Genomic DNA, 19,056 nt, shown 5'->3' with positions numbered 1-19,056 from the left:
TCTGCCTTTTGTATTGTTATCCTTTCTGTATTATTCTGATATTTGGCTATTTGCTTTTGTATGATCTAAATTGTTTCAATTATAAACGTTTTACGATTTTAATTGATATAGTTAATAGTTTGGAGTTTTAACCCTAATTTAGAACCATCCTTTTGAAAATATGACCTTACTGGAACAGATCTGTTTTACAGGTGTGCTATTTCAATTGTGTAGACTTGTGAAGCTCAATACTAAAATTTATACTCTCCCGAAAAATTTTATGTTCTAATTCAGTTACCTAGTATACGTTAAAAAAAAAAAAGGATTAATATTCTCTCAAGAGTGCTCTAGGACTCCATATTTGAGAGGAATGCCCACTATGATAAGGCTGTGACTGAGGCCCAATAGAATGAGGCTATTGGTGAAGATCCAATGAGCCTATTGTGATAGACTTATGGATAGCGGTTATTGGGCCTGTTCTGGCAAGACCGGGGTCTATCCTATGGCTGTGACAATTTTCCCCAAAGTTAAATAGGTAAATTGCATTAATATATTACTTATTACTTTTAGGTATAATTATTATCTAACAACGTTTTGAAAACTTTTGTGAATGCAACAAAATCTATCTACTTTACCACTAATTGATTCGTTTGAGTGATAATCTATTGCATATTCTACCAACGACATAATGTATCACTTGTGTACTTCAATATTTGAATCAAAAAGCTTAATCTAAAATTTATTATATTAGCAAAATTTTTGTATTGAACAGATTATTGTAATGATATGAGTTTAAGAAGGGAATATGAATGACTGAGGTTGTATTGAATTGGAATCTTAAACTTGGGGTGTTATAGTTACTATATTTGTAACAACCCCAAATCTAATCAAATTTTGTATAAAAAAAATTTATACTTGGTTTTGCTTTTAGAATTGCACGTAAATTAAAAGTATAATCATTACCACTACCAAAAATTACAATTTTTTACAATAGTAACGATGAAATAAACAGCGTCTAAGTCTACAAGTATATGTTGTAGACGAATTATAAGTATATGTTGTATCTTTCATTTGAACATGAGAGTTTTTTCAAAATTAGACTTGAATTGATGGTTTAATAAAAAAAAATGGATGAAAATCATACCAACAACTCTCTTGATTAGAACACATGAAATCTAAATTAAAAACCATAAGGGTATTAATATGCCACATTTGGAAAGTTGAATTTAAAAAAAAAAAAAAAAAAGCTACATAGTTAGCCACAATATTTGAATAGAAGACACGTAATGATGTTGTATTGATACGTGTGAGTTCCCTAATGCATGAAAATATGAAAAGCCTCTCTTAGAAGACCACCAACCTCAACCCTAATTCCACTCCCACTTACGCAACCCATTCTCTACTCTGCTCTTCCTTTTTCACTCCCCTATTTTATTATAATTATTAACGATCTAATATATATTACAAGCCATTCAGAGATGTATTTTCCTTAATTATAAATACGTATGTTCAATACGAAAATTGTTTATATGACCAAGTAACCAATATTAGACATTCCAACTATATACATCATATAACTAATTAATCATATATGTTATAAACACAAATAAACATACACGAGGCTTCTAATTTAAACTGTATAATTCAAGTTATAACCTTTATGCTTAATACCATTTAGTTGTTGTTGATCTATGGATCACAGAACCATCTCGAAGTAATTATAAGATGATGATTACATTATAAAATGCAAAAAATCATATGAAGTTTCTAGATTTTGATAGAAAAAAAATGTTAGATAGTTTGTTGGGGGATTATGTTTATACATAATAACTAATATATAATTGAGAGTTTGTTAAAGGGGTTTGTATATACGTATCATTTTGTTTGAATAGACGTATATATTATTGTATTGTATTTGGTAGAAATGATAGCCATGTGGACAAACCCGAGACCAAACTGCATGGCTTTTATTTTAATATATTGAATAAAATGAATCTTTCCTTCACCAAAATTTTATTAAATAACAACCACTGTATCTATTTCTTTATATAAAATTACCTACCAAACTTGGAGACGTCATATGTTAGAAAGATGACATATGCCCTACTTTGCATGTTAATATACATTCACTATTTAGTTCTTTAACTTTTATATGTTTTCCAACTGATCATTATTTAGTTCTTTAACTTTTATATGTTTTCCAACTCATTATTTTCAGGTAAGACACATTTTAGGTGGAAGGAGATGATATAATATCAAACTTATTTTTTATCCTCAAATTTGGGTGATTTAACATCTTATTATAGTAGAGGAGTCTAGGAGGTTCTATGTTTAAATTTACGTAATGTTATTTTTTTGTATAATTGATACATCAACTTAAACTTTTGGGTTACTTAGTGATTTAATATAGTTTTAAATTGCAATAATTTAGGAGGTCGTATATTAAAGGTCGTCATAAATGCTCTCTGATTTTGTTGGTTATGACTTCTCATTTTGACATTTTAGCTAAGCACATTCAAGAGGGGCATGTGCTTATTATATGTACTAAACGAATTCCTACAAACCTAAACGGATTTTTGAAGTTTAACTTCTCCCCAAATATATTATAACTAACACATCAACAAACCCTTTTAGGACCAAAGCATTACCTAGCCTTTGATGGTTAAGTGGGCAGTTGAAGTTGACTCAATTTGTATCACTCGTCACCATGCCATTCATTTGGTACAGAGAAAGAAAGAAAAAAAGTAAATCAGAAAATGGGAAGTTTTAGAAATGATGAAATCTTGTGGTCGTAAAAGTGAAGGGAATAAAAAAGGATATATTGAGTGAGATTTATGGGTTAGATTAGATAGAGAGTGGATGAAATAAGGGACATAATTTTCAATGAGTTTGAATTTAATCGATTCCAAAAGGCAAAGACACAACTTATTGGCCACAGGATTTAAACTGAACCTGATGATTTGGTTTGGTACTGTGCCACAGTAGACAAATGTCAACACAAGAAAAAGAGTTTTGATCTCTTTTTTTAATTGATTGGTTGACCTTCTGATTAGTACTGCTACGTGTAGGAATTGCAATGGTTTGTTTCATATACCAAAGCTAGCTAAAAGGCTCCAGCTTGGAAATTTGTAGGTGAGCATGTGAATATCATATCTTACACGCTATAATATAGTTTTGTGTGTTCCTTGATTCTTATTGCATTAAAATGTGAAACAAACAACATGCTTTTATGCACATAAAGGGTATGTCCTCGTTTTGTTACCAACTCATAGTATATTATAATATGTATACTCATTTTTATAATATTTTGTTGCTCAACCATCCAAAATCAACTTAGATTCTCTTTTCTATTATTTTAACTTAATTTCATGGCTCATATTTGAAAGTGTTTCATCACATATAGAGAGACTTGATGACTCATCATTGAATTTTGAAATGTTTGGTTATTAATATATATAATGGATAATAATTTGAACTTATTTGATTCTGTGGAGTTTGTGATCATTTGTTGTTATGTAATATAAATTAAAGATGATATTTTTTACAAGTGTCTTGCCTTTTATGTAACATCATGAGTGTTGATGAGTTAATATGTAATTTTGGGATTAATTATTTAAACTTAAGATTAGTAGGTAGTAAATGAATGTATATGTTTTTAATATAAAGTTTTAAAAGAAGTATTTGACATATAATTATTTTCTTAGTTAGAGTCAAATTTTGAAAAAGAGGAGTTTATGTGTCAATATAACTTTTCTTCTTTTAGTGAAATTTGACTGACATTTGAAAAGTGTTTTACATAATTAAGCATTATTCTCCTTTTTCAAAAGTCATTATGCTTTTTGCTTTTGTTTTAGTTTAATGCCTATAGTCTTAAAATTTTCAACTTCCATAAATTAATTAGTTTTTATGATCTCTTATAATTAAAGCTTCCAAAATATTCTTCTGTCTTAAAGATGTGTAAACACTTTTTTTTTTATATATAACACAATCAATAGAGAAAGAAAGACATCAATATGAGTTGTTGCATAAATGCATCCATAACAAAAATTGTTAGATCAATATTGTTAAAGGCTGCTCTAGACAATGTTTAAAATTTATGAGTGGATCCAATTCAATGAAAACCGAAAAACAATATAGAGAAAAAATGTATGTCTCAATAAAATAAGAAAAAAGAGTCAGAGTCGCGAGTATTGGACAAACCATTCAAGCCAAATAAAAAAAATAGCCACGAAACCTTCTTGAGGATTACAACCACCTCGAAAATGTTGAGTATAAAAGAATTAAAATGAAAATTGTTTTATTATTTAAAGACATAAAAACAAAGATTATAATAAACGAAGGCCTAAAAATAATTAAATAACCGACCAAAGTTTACTAAGTTTGAAAATTTAACCCCAAGTATTTGAAGGATAAGTTTGGTATCATAAAAAATGGATGAATATGACAATAATTTTTTATTTTCTAGAAGTTGACTACTCTTCACATAAAAAGTAAAAATCCCTCGAGGTCGAGGTCGAGGTCGATGGTTATGTTCTTTATCTCTATAATATAGTTGTTGTACTAAAATAACATTTAAGCTTATAGACTAATAATTGTTTGGTTATTTTACAAACTTAATTTGGTTTACGTTTTAAAATCATTTATCAAAATAGATAATAAAATTAAAAAAAAAAAGATGTTTAGAAAGTTTTAAAAATTAACATCTTTAGGTTAATGTGATCATAGTTCAACTAACATATACTATGAAATGAAAAGGCATATAATTAAAAGTCGGATCCAAAGTTTGATGTAAATAAATAAACATATCTTATTGAATGTTTTTAATTAGTGAAAATTAGAAATATGTATGCTACATTACATGCATCTGATGTATTTATTTTTGTAGAGTTTTAATATTGCACATAACTTCTAGATTAAAACTCAAAACACTATACTATTAATTCCCACCTACATCTTTAGAAAAAGAGGAACTTTAGTATTGACATTAAGGATTTAAGGTTAATTAGTTGAAGTTTATAAAACATAATTGTTTTTGTTAAAAGAAAAAAAAGTTATAATTTTAGCTTTGCTCATTTTTCTTGGGTTTAATTTCTACTTTATCCTCTGTTTGAAAAATGAGTAATTCAAGACAACAAGGGAACTGCTTTCTAATTTCAAGGCCTTATATTTCCTTCTCATACAAGGAAAAGAAATTAAGGAGTTTTTATTTCCCACTTTTAACTTTTTATGGTCAAAACTTAATACTTCCTTTAACTAATTATTCTAATATTTAGTTTTATTCCATTAAATATATATATATAATATAATATAATCATTCTATTTCATTTTTCTTCTCTTTTTATTAAATCTAAAATTTAGTCATTTTGATGTGTAAAATTCATTTAAATTGGCAAAATCAAGGTAGTTCAATTCAAATTTTGTTGGTACAACTAACCTAAATAAGGAAAAAAGAAAGAAAGAAAAATATCAATAAAATTATTTATGAATAATATGAAATACGATGGGAAAGAAGCATTTCATTTGAGAATTTAGAGAAATTAAATTTTCATAACAAATAAAGTTAAAAAATTTTGTCAAACTACAACTTTTAAAATAAAGGGTAGAAATGAATGTGAAGTTTAATTTTTTTAAAAAATACTAGTAAACTTTCAAAATGAGTTTGAAACTACGTTAATATACCATCTTATCTTTTATTTTCCATCTTTTTCTCCCCTCCCTTGTTCTCATCTTTGTCATCTATTTAATATTTGCTTATCTAAACATAACACATAAATAAAACTATACACTTTAATTAAGATATATTGAACTATATAATTAGAAGAAAGATAATAAATAAAACAAATTTTAGGTTAGGAGTTGAGGGTGTGTTGATAGTCAATTTTTTTTTTCCTTTTTGTTTTGGTATGTTTTTAGAGAAGATTTTGATCTTGAAATTTTGTTGGATATTACGTTTTAACTAATTTTTTTTGTTTTTATTTTGATCATTGAAAAAATTGATGGTGTAAGCTAATTAGAATTAGAAAATTAAGTGAGAATATCTGTATGAAAAAAAATTAGGATCTTTGTATAATTTCTTTTAAAATTGGTTCTTTAATTCAAACCTAAGAAAACTTCAAACATATTAGCATTTTTTTTTTAATTCTAAGAATATTTTTGTCACGAAGAATTATATTAATGGTTTTTGGGCAAATACTAACATGCAATATGTTTTAATTTTTTTTATTAAATTCACAGTATTTTTTAAACTTTTGAAAGTTTAGTGGTATTTTTGAAACAACGTGTTAACGGTTTCCATTCAAAACTAACAACACGAGTATTTTTTTTTCTCTTTTTAGAAGTTCAAGAGTATTTTTGAAATTTTTTGACACCATAACATTTTTTTAAGAGTTAGTTACAAATTTAGTCATTAGATTCAAAATAATTAAATATGTAGCAACATTCTAAAAAGTTTGCAGATATAACAAAATTTATCAAATTTTATCTATGATAGAAGTTTATGATCGATAGACTATGTTACAAATATTGGTCAATCACTAATAAATCATACGAGTCTATCATCGATAATTTTGCTATATTTGTAAATTTTTAAAAATATTTATAGAAAAAAAATTGAAATAATCTAAAGTGTGGGTAAAATTTAACATAACAGTATAAGAAGTATTAATAGGTATGCATTAGCATTGAATATAGTTTATAATATTATTAGAATAACACAAAAAAATTTATACATTATTGATCCTTCCATATTTTTATAACTAATTTACGTTTAGTTTCAATAAAGAAACGTTAATTCATATATAAAGTTGAAAGAAATATTATATATTTTGAATAGGAAGTGAGATTACGTCCACATTCCTAATGTTTATACAGAATGTAATAAGGTATGAATGAAAGTTGTAGACATTAGTTGGTTGGTTAAAGTGTTAGAGGCTAAACCCAATACTATTCATCACCATAACTAATAACTAATAATGTAATACAAAAATGGGTTAGAATTTAGCACAAGCAATTGGTAAAAACACTTTAATAAGATCATTATGATATTTTGTTGGATGTGGATGAGAGAAGTTACCAACCATGACCGTCCAATCATTCTGCTAACTCCAAATTATTAAAAATGTCAACTCCCTCCAATATTCAAATACATAGCTTCCTATAGCCATTTTACTTAGCTCCCATCAAAATTTTATTTGTGAGGGGGGATTACATAATTTAAAAGAATTACTCGTTTATATGATATACAAAAATATAATAATTATAATTCAAACAATTAAGACCCACTAAAAGTAGAAAAAAGTATTGGACACTTCCGGTGTCAACCCATATGCATCTACATATATATAACCATGCACATGCATTATGGTTATATATACAGATAGTCCATTTCTTACAAAGTCAGCCCATTAATTATAGCCAAAACTCTATAGTTTCTAGAAATAAATTAAACTCAAATAGTCAATTTAATCTCTAAATCCAAATAAGTCACACCTAAACTATATGACTTTCCTGTTTGATTTAATTCAATACACATATATATACCATATATGTATACATATATATACATACATGATTACATACAAAAACAAACACGTGGCATTTAGGACGGCACCAAATACGTTTGACTTAAAATAATATTTGGAAATTTCGGCTTTCCATTCACCTTCAAATCTGTATATAAGAACTTCATCTTCTTCGTACAATTCTCAGCACAAAAAACCAAACACTTTTTCCCTTTTTCTCTCTCTTTCTCTCTCTAAATTCAATTTTTCTTTTTCACTTTATCAAACTTTTAGTCTCTTCATTGAAAACAGTCATAAAAAACAAATGGGGAGAGCTCCATGCTGTGACAAAAATGGGCTTAAAAAAGGTCCATGGACTCCTGAGGAAGATCAGAAGCTTGTTAATTATATTCAAATTCATGGCCCTGGGAATTGGCGTAATCTTCCTAAGAATGCTGGTATGTTTCTGTTTTTCTTTTTTGCTTTTTTTTTTCTTTTTCTTTTTATAATTATAATTATAATTAAATTATTTTTGGTTATTTATTTATAGGGCTTCAAAGATGTGGAAAAAGTTGTAGGCTTCGATGGACCAATTATTTGAGACCTGATATTAAGAGAGGCAGATTTTCTTTTGAAGAAGAAGAGACTATTATTCAATTGCACAGTGTTTTGGGAAACAAGTAAGATTATTTTTCTTTTCTTTTCTGGGTTTTTCTTTTTTGAAAAACAAAATCCAGAAAGTTTGTTGATTAAAGAATTAAATTCTTTTTTGTTTCTAGCTATGATTGGATTAACTGATTGGGAAGAATACTTAATGACTAATCCCAATTAATGATCTCTTGATATTATATCCCTCTGACGTTCATTTCTCATGGTAGACTACAAAATTAGCTTAACACATGAACCAATAATTATCAATATTAATGAACTAGACTTAAATATATCTTATTCATCTTTCTTAAGGTTTTTCTCGCTTAATGGGTAATAATTAAGACTGCAATTAGCCTAAAAGCTAAAGAAGATATATAAAGATTATGTGTTATTTAATTGATTATTAATGTTTTTGCTCGTTTCAGGTGGTCAGCAATAGCTGCTCGCTTACCTGGAAGAACAGATAACGAGATCAAGAATTATTGGAACACCCACATACGAAAAAGGCTCCTTCGAATGGGAATCGATCCGGTGACCCACGCACCTCGGATTGATCTTCTTGACCTATCGTCGATTCTCTCTGCCGCCATTCGAAGCCACTCACTCCTCAGCCTATCAACCTTATTGAACAACCACCAAACTACCGCAACCCTAAATCCTGAATCTCTTAGGCTAATTCCCACCCTTTTAGGCCTTAAACAACAAGATCCAAATGCCCATAATTTACTTCTCCAAGCTCAGGCTCAGGCTCAAATTCAAGCTCAAATGGATTCATTATCACAACTCTTACAACCCAACGATAATGTTAATAATACAAATTCTTCTTCAATAATGCCCATATCTTCTACCTTTGTTGACTGCCCAAATACTTCGCAAGAAAATCTTAATTTCTTACCTACACTTTTGAATTGTGGTGAGGATGTTTTGATGAACCAACCCAATTACATATACGGCGGCAATGGGTCGAATCCAACGGCTTCGGAAATTCTCGACATTTCAAATAACAATGCTCAAAATTTAGGGTTTGATTCTGTAAAATCAAGCCCTACGCCATTGAATTCTTCATCTACTTATTTAAACAACAGCAGCAGCAATGAGGATGAGAAAGATAGTTTTTGTAGTAACTTTTTGCAGTTTGAAATTCCTGAAGGTTTGGACTTTGCTGATTTTGTGTAAATATTTGGATATTAATTTAGGATATTGTCTTCTTTTTCCAATTTTTGGGTGTATTTTATTGTATTTGTATTATTTTATTATTCTCCCAGCTTGTAGTTTTTTGTATACCATAAGAAAAGATTGAGTTTTATACTATATTACATCAATGTCCTTTTTTTTTTACCCGTAGATAATCAATGGTAAAAACTTTTTGGAAAATATATTAAGAAGTATTTAATTAGAAGATCATATTGTTTAATTCAACTATTTTCTTTTGCCTTGTAATTTAAGTGTTTTGAAAATTGAGTTGGAATAGAGAGATACGAAATTTTTAATTTTCAAATGAAAATTATGTCAAAGATAATTAAATATTAGGTAAAGAAAATGTTTATTAGTATCAATCTAAAAGTTGAATATTTTCTATTTATGATAACTTATAAGGTCAGCGACATTGATAATTACTTTATGTTGTTCTCAGCATTTTTAAACATTTTATAAAATTCAAAATTATTGTGAATTTGATTACAATTTTTTTTTTTTTTTTTTTTTGAGAAGTACATTACAAAGACTAATATTAGTGTTTTTTTCAATAGTATTTTGAACATTTGTGTGTAAATAGGAAAAAGATTATACGATTTAACATTCCATAAAATGTGGAAAGTAGGCATAACATAATGATATATTAACTATTAAGAAAAGGATGGTATATTAATATTTTCCTTTTTTTTTCCAAAAATGATGATATTATAAAAATAAAAATAATGGGGCTAAGAATTTGTAAATTTATATTACTTTTTGGTGTAGAACTCCCTCCCCAAGTTGGAACCATTCTGGACTTGTAGTAAACATGATTGATGAAAATAAAAGGAAAAACCATCCATATTGCCAATTTTTTTTATAAAAAATAAATTAATTCAAATTGGTATGATAGGTTCCACGTCAATGTTACAATAGAAAAAAAGAAAAATAAATAAGCTAACTAAACATATAGTAATATATATCGTTCCGACCGGTTGTTTGTGAGAGGGGTGTTCGAGCCTAATTTCGTTTCCTAAACGAAAGGCAAAATTATGAATCTTTTTTGTTGCAAACTTGTAATATACATGTGAAGTAAGCCTCAAACATGTAAGTAAAATGAAAAGAGCAAAATAGAGACGTAAACTAGAGCTAGCCTAAGTTACCGATTTGTTGGTGCAAGATCAAATTCCTTTTGGCAAGCTACTAACAAAGTTCGTCTAATTAAAGTTACCAACCTAATTAAATCATCTTACACATTATCAAATAAAGAAACACAAGGAATTGGTCAGAAAAAACTCATATCCGAGATAAAAACATCAAACAAAATATAAACACTTGTAGAGTTGAGAAATGATCGAATCATCGTCATTATTCATTTAACTAAATTATATAGTTTTGATATTCTTCAATAACTTAAAAATATGGTAATGAACTAAAGCTTAATCTATCATGAGACGAGAGTATATGCATTTTTCAAGAGACTAAACCGTCCAAGTTCCATTGAAAGCATCTTTCGAAAAGTGTTAATTTGTCCATTTTGGTTTACACACAAACTTGAAAACCTCTAGAAAAAGTGTTGTTTTGTCCATAATATATAAATATATAATAGAAATGTTAGATGCTACTTTTTTGACCCATCACTGTTGTTTTTGGTGTGTGCATAAAACACAAAGAGAAGAATATAATTATGTGTGGTATTGGGAAATTGATGATGAGCTGTGTGTAGTATTCTCTTTTTGTGTGTGAAACTAAAAACATGTGTGGGAAACCATCCTCATAATTCCTTTTTAATTACCACTTTTTTCTATCTCTTCTCCTAACTTTATGGACAATAACAACAACAGCTTATAATATTGACCAAACCATACATATAGTAAATTATGATATAATTATCAATACAAATTATTTGGAGGGGGGCTCACCATCTATGTTATTAATGATCATGATTGCAACAGTAATTTTCCCTTTTCATCTTCAATTTTGATATACAAGTTGTCTATTACTTTATTAAATATAACAACCTATGAGTTATAGGCTCAAGTAGTAGTTAACATGTTAGTGCTATTTTAAGTGGATCGGATGATTAGGTTTTAAACATAAAAGTTGCAACGGCTCAAATGATGAACGTAACACAAATGAGGATAGTAAAGAAAGGGCATGCAGGATGTTGTTGAGAGGAGAGTTTTTGAAGATGAATGAAGAGATTTTGGAACTTGGATGTATATTAGTATATATGTATAGAAGTGTAGAGTATATAAGAAGAATAATGCTTGGAATGGAAGGAGGTTTGTAGTTTCATGGATAAGGTGGGTAATGGTCGACACCAAATTAATCAAAACAAAGTGAAATGAAAGGCGGCAGAAAGAAAGAGGAAAATTTAGGGGCCTACCCTAAGTTAAATTTATATAATTTGAATTGCAAGTAATTGCGTGAGACTACCAAACAATTTAATTGCTCATTCAAATTGGATTAAAAGTCAATTATTTCTACTCTTTTTTTCTTTTCAATTACGGATTTAGGAACCCTTTTCTATTGTCGGTGACACGTGTTTCTTCTTTTTTTGTCGTTTGCTTCTTCATGTATACATACTAATAATAGATTATCATTTACCTTTGTATTAAAACAAAAATGAAATCAATCTACCTTTTATTTTGATGGGCCTTCATGGCTTTCCCATGTAGTATTGGGCTAATTACATGGGCCTCCAAGCCGTTGCTATGAAACATTGGATCCTGAACCACTGACCCGGTGACTTGGGTCGCTCACTCGTGACTTATATTGACTTTCATGCTAATCTATCCGTATGATTAAATCTTCGTTATATTTTATTAATGAAGTTATTTATCTTCTAAACTAAGTTAACACTGTTATTAGTAAATCTTGATGTTTATTATTAATACTAAATATTGATGTATGCATTGAAATGCTTTGAATCTATAGTTTGAGTACATTAAATATGATAACGTATAGAATTATAATTTTAGCCATAAAATTTAGATCAGGATTGTGCTTAAGAATTCTTAAACCCTGGAACCTATTACCTGTGTAATTTAGAAAGAAGATATTGAGTAAAAATTGATCATTGTTGCATATAGCACCGATCATGTATATGTGGGGGTGGTGCTGCGGTCGGTCAGGGTGGCGGTGGGTATGGTACTGTTGAAGAAGGCATGGAGGAGGGTCATGATGTACCCCTTCACAGAAATCGCAAAAAATAATATGAATTTGGGGGGTTTTTCATAGTGTGGGCAATGGGGGGGACTATGACCTGACACAAAATCGTACCATCCAAAATCACTTTTCACTCTATGCTCAATTACCAACGCCTTCCCTGTGCACCCAAAATAAGAAAAAGAAAGAAGGAAAACTCATCTCTCTCTCTCTCTCATCATGCTTGTAATGTAATGGTTGATATTGTTTTTGTACTATTGATTGAATAAATCATCTAAAGTTAAAACCCCTCCTTTTCTTAAAAGAAAAAACTTGGGGGCCTGGGGCCTTTATTTTATTTTTCTAAGACATTATTATTGAGTTATTGGATTGAAAGTTGAATAATAAAAGAAAAGCAAAGGGACCCAAAAACAAACAAAAGGGAAAAAAGAAAACGTAGCCGATTGGAAGCTTAAAAAGGTATTCTGTTTTGCAATAATAATTGTATATAAGATAACACAAACTGTATATATATGTAGAGTCATTGGTGGTTGTTTTTTTAATGTAAATAATTAGAATCTTTGGTTGACATTCGTGATGATTATCGGTTTACTTCTCTTAATTTGGTCTCACTTTTTCGAGTTGATTTATATAAGAGTTCTTTGAATCGATATGGTGTCAAATCTATCACACGTGACGTCAATATCTAACTTAATTAGTATAAAAAAATGTATAATTGCATGCATAAGTAGGATCCTTGCAATTTTCTTTATTGGTTATTTTTTTTAATTTTATTTTGGAGGAGTTGAATTTAAGCTACTTATAATATTGATCTTTCTTTGATCACTATATTTCGCGGAGGTTACGTGTAACTCTAGCTAGCAACGTCGCTTGTTTTGTTGTACTTGAAGCTCCATGACATCGAATTAACTAAGGACAAATTAAATATTTTCTAAGTGATATTCTTTTTAAACACACATAGCCTTCAAATTTTTCTTAGACTTTGGGTCGTCATCATGTCTAAGACATCAATATTTATGAATTTAATTATATGTTTGTTACATATGTATGAGTTTGAAAATTAAAATATTGAAAATAGTTAAAGGATATCGATCATGGGTTGTTTTACATATAGTTAATTTTATATAATAGAAACTATGTATGGAATTGTGTGAGTGGAAGGGAAAGTAGTATAGTAGGTTGTAGTAGTAGTAGTGACCTACCTTTTTACGAACATAAAAGTTAGTATTTGATTAGTGTTTTTTTGGGCATTCATTATTGCCAACTTTATATCTCATCTTTTGATCCATAGGGAAAATGCACACCACCACCTCTTTCATTATTTCTCCTCAATCAAAAAACACCAAAATTAAGTCTCCAAGTTGAAGATTTTGGATTGGATTTAAGATTAAAGAGACAACCAAATCACCAATTTTAATTTATACATATATATTTTTGAAAATTTCCTTCTTTGATGCCATATTAGAATAGCTATTTGAAGGCCTTGACAGTGTGTTTGTAGTGCCAAAGTGGGACTTTGGTGGCCACTTCCACGTGAAACTTTCCCTTTTTCTTTCTTTCCATCTCTCTCTCTCTCTCTCTCTCTGGAGATGTGAGAGAAAAAGTGGGCTTCATTCTGCCATGGCTGTAACCCACACAAACACACAAATAAAAGAAAAAGTTGTGTGTAGAAAGAGGCTAAGAGGAAAGTGTTCAAGAGAGAAAATGTCAATGCCCTAGAAGATGCCTTCTTTTATTTATTTGTTTGTTTGTTTCTCTCTTCCCTAAACCTTAATTATTTTACTTTTCCATGTTTTTCAACAGTTCATATGCTTTTTCCAAGTCGTTTTCCCAACATAAAAAGTTCTACTTTTTTAATATAAATATATTTCTTAAGTTACATACTTTCTTCCCTACGGCTGCAAGATTCACATAATGTTTTTAAAATTTGTATTGTTTTGATCTTACACGATTCTGAATAATGCATATTCAAATTTGAAAACACATATCTAATATAATATATCTGAGTTGTCTATACCAAATAGATCCTTAATTTGGTGTCATTCATGTATTTTAGGTAAATTTAGATCCTATTTTTTAGTCTTTTCTTGTGTGGGTACATATTTTCTATATTTATTTGCATAGGTGAATGATACAAGAATATATACAGAAAATATGTAGCAACAGATGGAAAAACTAAAAATTAGGATATAGAGTTTTATCAAATTTAAAACATCATTCTAATCCACAAACTTTGAGCTTGGTTCCATTTTAATTTATAGAGTTTTTAAATTTAGTTAATATAGCTACTATAATATAAAATCTTAAATCAATATAAATATTATTCACATGGTTTTTTTTTAATTACATTAACTTTTTAAGTTCATTAAAATATCATAGTAAAGAAAATCAAAATAATATTTTAATCAAATTAATTAAATGGGTTTGATCATGGAAAAGATGGAACTTCTAAAAGAAATTCTAATTTTAAGTTGTAACGTTTTAATTCTGTATTTAATGACATTAATATCTAAAATGAGTTATCAAAAGAGTAATTAATTAATTACCATAACTTTTCATTTCAATTTGAATAGTAACTTGAGTAGTATTTCTTCAAAATTTTTGAACCACAAACTTATTAATCATTAACACTGTATACAACATATTTGCATAACATAAATAATAAAATACAAACCTCACAGTCTATAGATCAATCATATTTGAATCTTTCTTATTCTATTTGTACTCATTTGTAAAATATGAGACTTATAGAAAAGACATCACTACATTTGATGATTTCAAGGAAAACAAAGAAAAAGAAGGAGAAGATCATATAGTTCAAATTGATGGACCAATAACATAATCCCAAAGTTGGACCAAAATTGAAGAAAAAATCCTTAATTTTTCTTCGCCTTCAATTGTTTTTGTTCTTAAATTGTTTATGGTAAGATAGGACCATAAACATAAATCAAATGCTGGACCAAGAAAACAAAGAAAAACAACCTACTCATTCTCTCCCAATTGGCTATGTGTTTTAAATTGAATAAACAACCTATTTGCAAAGGTTTTATGAGATGTTTTCATTATAAGAAAAACATTCAAATTTTGTTGTGAGTATTCTTTTCAAAGTAGAGTTTGAAGAGTCCAAAACCATATTTGATTATACTCCCATTCACACTAACACAGGGTATAGCGTGGAATATAATTCAATAGTGTCGTCAACATATTTTTAGTTTTCGTACAATAATACGTTAGAATCAATGAGTTATGGGACACAAAAACAAGATAATGTAGATGGAGAGGGAGGAAATATAGATTTACAAATTTATAGTAAGTTAATAATACTGAAAAAGCTAAGGATTAAAGAAAAGATAGGGAATAATGAAGTAGGGTGTTTGGTGAGTGAGATGAAGATAGACAGATACATCCAACCATTAAACCCATTTCAACTTTATAGAGCAATTTTAAAAGTGGATTTATTTATTTGCTTTATTTCATATCACTCTCTTCATCTCCTCACTACCCATCCAAATAGAAAAAGAATGAAAAAGAAAACGACACCACAACCTGACAAATTTTTTGTACCATCTCCTCTATCTTCTTCTTTTTTTTTTCCCTTCAAATTTCCCTTATTTTTTCCTCTCTATCTCTCTCACCAAACGAATCTTTTGCCCCATTCTCAAACACCCACTACCCAAATTCTCCCTTCTTTTAGAAATGCAACCCATAAAAAAAAAAAAAAAATCCTTTCTTTTCAAATAGTGCAAAATAATTGAGAGAGATTCATATAGAGCATAATACTATAATACAATATAATATGAGAAGTATAGTTAGAATGAGAGTTCGATTTTTTCACTCCACTCTCTTCAACAACCCAAATATATTTCCTATCCTCTCTATTTTTTCTTTGGTCTTTTGAGAGTTTTTTGTTCAAGTTTTTGAGAATATTTCAGAATCTTCTCCCTATTCACTTTCTTCTAAAAAGCACTTTCTCTATCGCTCTACTGATCCCAATCTAATCATATTTTCCTCCATTACCAAATACCAAAAAGGATTTTTAAAACTAAATTCATGTCTTCATTTCCCTTAAAAGTGCCTTTAATTTGTTTCATTTTCTTATGCATCGCTACAAATCTTCATTCCTCTTCAGCCGGTTTTCTTATCGAGCCAGTTTCCGGTCAAAGCCAACCGTTAAATCCCGGCCAGTACTCATCTCCCAACACGGTTCCGGCATTTCCAGTTCAAACCCAGATGCAAATTTGCCATTTGGATCTCTCCGACGAGCTTTTCGGTGGCGTTAGGGAAGCTTGCGGTCGAGATTTGGACCGGAGTCGCTGCTGTCCGGTTCTCGCGGCGTGGCTTTTCGCTGCTCACGCTCGGGCCGCACTGAAGATTGCTGCTCCGGCGCCGGCATCTGCGGCGGACCTTCCGATGATGCCGGACGACTCGCAGAAATGCGTGAACTCGCTTCAGACGTCGTTGTTGAGTCGGAACATTAGGATTCCGCAGCCGAATGCGAGCTGCGACGCTGTTTTGTGCTTTTGTGGGATTCGGCTTCATCAAATTAGCTCCTTATCTTGCCCTGCTGCCTTCAATGTCTCTGGTGGCGGTAACGGCGCTTATCGCAACGCCACCCCGACGGCCGCCGTTCGTAATCTTGAAAAGAATTGCCGGAACTCGTCGTATTCTGGTTGTACCAAATGCCTTGGTGCCCTTCAAAAGGTAAATTATTTAATCAAAGATTTTACCTGGAAATTATGTTTAGAGTTCTAATTAGTTGTAGACTATTTTTTTATATATATAAAAAAAAAAAGTCCTTTTTATAATTGTATTGGGATTAGCTTATTCTAGCAACTTTTTTCTTTTTTCGAAATAAAATTCTATTTCACACATGCTTTTTTTTTAGTAATTTTTACGTAACATTTCATTTTTTAAAAGAAATCTTTATATTTATTTTTTATAAAAAGAATTTTATTTCTATTTATGATCAAAATAAAGCTAGAAAAGAAAACACGATTTTAGATTTTATTCTTGTTAAAAAAAAAGGGCAATTTTATAAAATTGTTTTATTAAGAAAGAGTAACTTAGGGGGGGGGGGGGGGGGGGGGGATGTTTGTTGACATTTTTCCATTCTTTTAGACACATAAATTAATTAGTAATTATTCAATTTTTTTTTTCATTTATCCTTTAAAGAAACTGGTTTAGAATTATGTAAGGAAAAAAGAAATATTAATGAAAAATTGGAGCTATAATTAGGAGAATATTTATTTGTGTTTTGAATAATAATAAAAGAAGTAGAGTGTTGTTGTATGTAAACAACGAGTTTAAGGGGAAGAAATTATTGTTTAGGGGGTGGGGGTTGGAATGAGAATAAAAGAGTAGAGTAAGGGTAAGCCTACCCATGTGACTATAGTCCCTGAATATTACAATATATATTTGCTATTTGGAAATCAGTAGATGACATGATACAGTATGATTTGAAAAGTGTGTTTGGACACAAAGATATAATTGTTCTTTGTCTGGATTGATAATTCCAGGTTACGGGCACAAAGAAGAACAGTAGCAACGATAGGGCCAGCAAGATGTTCAACAGAGACTGCCAGCTCATGGGGTTGACGTGGTTACTCGCTCGCAACAAAACCACGTACATTCCCACCGTTTCCGCCGTACTCCGAGCCATCATGTACACCGCTCACCCTCCTCACCAGTCTACCTGTAGTCCCGACCAAGAGAACATGCCGCTAGCCGTCGACTCTTTACAGATGGAAAAAGCGCAGTCCTCATCTCCACCCTCCATTTCTTTGTTTCCTATTATACCCCTACTCATTTCAGTTTATTGGCTTGCTTGGTGGTAGTAGTAGTCGTCGTCTAGTAGAGTCTAATGGCATGGCAATGGGCAGCAGTAGGGAATTATGGGGGTTTTGGAATCCGTTTGTTTTTTTTTTTGTTTGACAAGGAGAGAGGGTACCCTTGTCGGGGTCACGAGAAGCTATTAGACAGAAACGAATAGGAATGGGTTGATTGGAGGAGGGGCTTTTTTTTTTTTTTGTCTTTTCACTACACTGTAAATGTTAAATCTGGGTAGTTTTTCTCTCTTTTTCTTTCTTTTTCTTTCTTTTTCTCTCTTTTTCTCTCTTTTCCTCTTTCATCCCTTTCACTTTCACTTTGTGACAAAATTTTCCTTGGGGCTTTCAATTTAATCAGAAACTAAAACTTCCTGCACTTCTTTAAACATCATTACTCTCTCGGAAAAACCAGCAACTTTTACCTTAAACTTTAACTTTTAACTTTTTGTTTAATTACCAAAAGTGTCCTTAATTTCAATTCCACCATTTAACCTTCAGAAGATTTTCAAGATTTGATTTACTTTTTCAACGGGAAGTTTTCTGTTGTTATATGTATAGATTAGAAGGCAGATGAAATCAATTAATATTATTTTGAAGTTCAAGGATGAAGATTTCATTAGATCTACAATTCAAATTTATAGTTGAAATGTAATAAATATTACTAAATTTGAATTGGCAAACATGTGTGGAACACAAATTTAAATAAAAACATTAGTGCAGAATGATTAAAACTTTTCAAGGCGCGTGATTTGATTAAG

The 19,056-nt window shown here is 29.8% G+C and overlaps 2 protein-coding genes across 2 annotated transcripts; both read left to right on the top strand.

Annotated features, from left to right (window-relative positions):
* The first annotated feature begins 7,667 nt into the window (after nt 1-7,667).
* Nucleotides 7,668-9,440, top strand: LOC101213017 (transcription factor MYB41). The gene is made up of 3 exons (XM_004136963.3): nt 7,668-7,936; nt 8,029-8,158; nt 8,555-9,440. The coding sequence occupies exons 1-3, from the start codon at nt 7,804-7,806 to the stop codon at nt 9,303-9,305; spliced, it is 1,014 nt and encodes a 337-aa protein (XP_004137011.1). The 5' UTR covers nt 7,668-7,803; the 3' UTR covers nt 9,306-9,440.
* Nucleotides 9,441-16,083: 6,643 nt separating this feature from the next.
* LOC101222064 (uncharacterized GPI-anchored protein At4g28100) lies at nt 16,084-18,674 on the top strand. Its single transcript, XM_004136756.3, has 2 exons — nt 16,084-17,174; nt 17,990-18,674. Exons 1-2 carry the CDS (start codon nt 16,524-16,526, stop codon nt 18,305-18,307), a joined length of 969 nt encoding a protein of 322 aa, XP_004136804.1. The 5' UTR covers nt 16,084-16,523; the 3' UTR covers nt 18,308-18,674.
* Nucleotides 18,675-19,056: the final 382 nt, after the last annotated feature.

Source organism: Cucumis sativus, chromosome 7 (genome assembly GCF_000004075.3).
Source record: "Cucumis sativus cultivar 9930 chromosome 7, Cucumber_9930_V3, whole genome shotgun sequence".
NCBI lineage: Eukaryota > Viridiplantae > Streptophyta > Magnoliopsida > Cucurbitales > Cucurbitaceae > Cucumis > Cucumis sativus.
Note: the sequence above shows the minus strand (reverse complement) of the source record. Positions and strands in the feature narration are given on the sequence as shown.

What these genes read in the sequence shown, in the direction of transcription:
- LOC101213017 (XM_004136963.3), top strand. Translation starts at nt 7,804, where the DNA reads ATGGGGAGAGCTCCATGCTGTGACAAAAATGGGCTTAAAAAAGGTCCA. An exon ending in TAATCTTCCTAAGAATGCTG is followed by an intron (nt 7,937 to 8,028) that starts GTATGTTTCTGT and finishes ATTTATTTATAG; the next exon opens with GGCTTCAAAGATGTGGAAAA. An exon ending in CACAGTGTTTTGGGAAACAA is followed by an intron (nt 8,159 to 8,554) that starts GTAAGATTATTT and finishes TGCTCGTTTCAG; the next exon opens with GTGGTCAGCAATAGCTGCTC.
- LOC101222064 (XM_004136756.3), top strand. Translation starts at nt 16,524, where the DNA reads ATGTCTTCATTTCCCTTAAAAGTGCCTTTAATTTGTTTCATTTTCTTA. An exon ending in GCCTTGGTGCCCTTCAAAAG is followed by an intron (nt 17,175 to 17,989) that starts GTAAATTATTTA and finishes TGATAATTCCAG; the next exon opens with GTTACGGGCACAAAGAAGAA.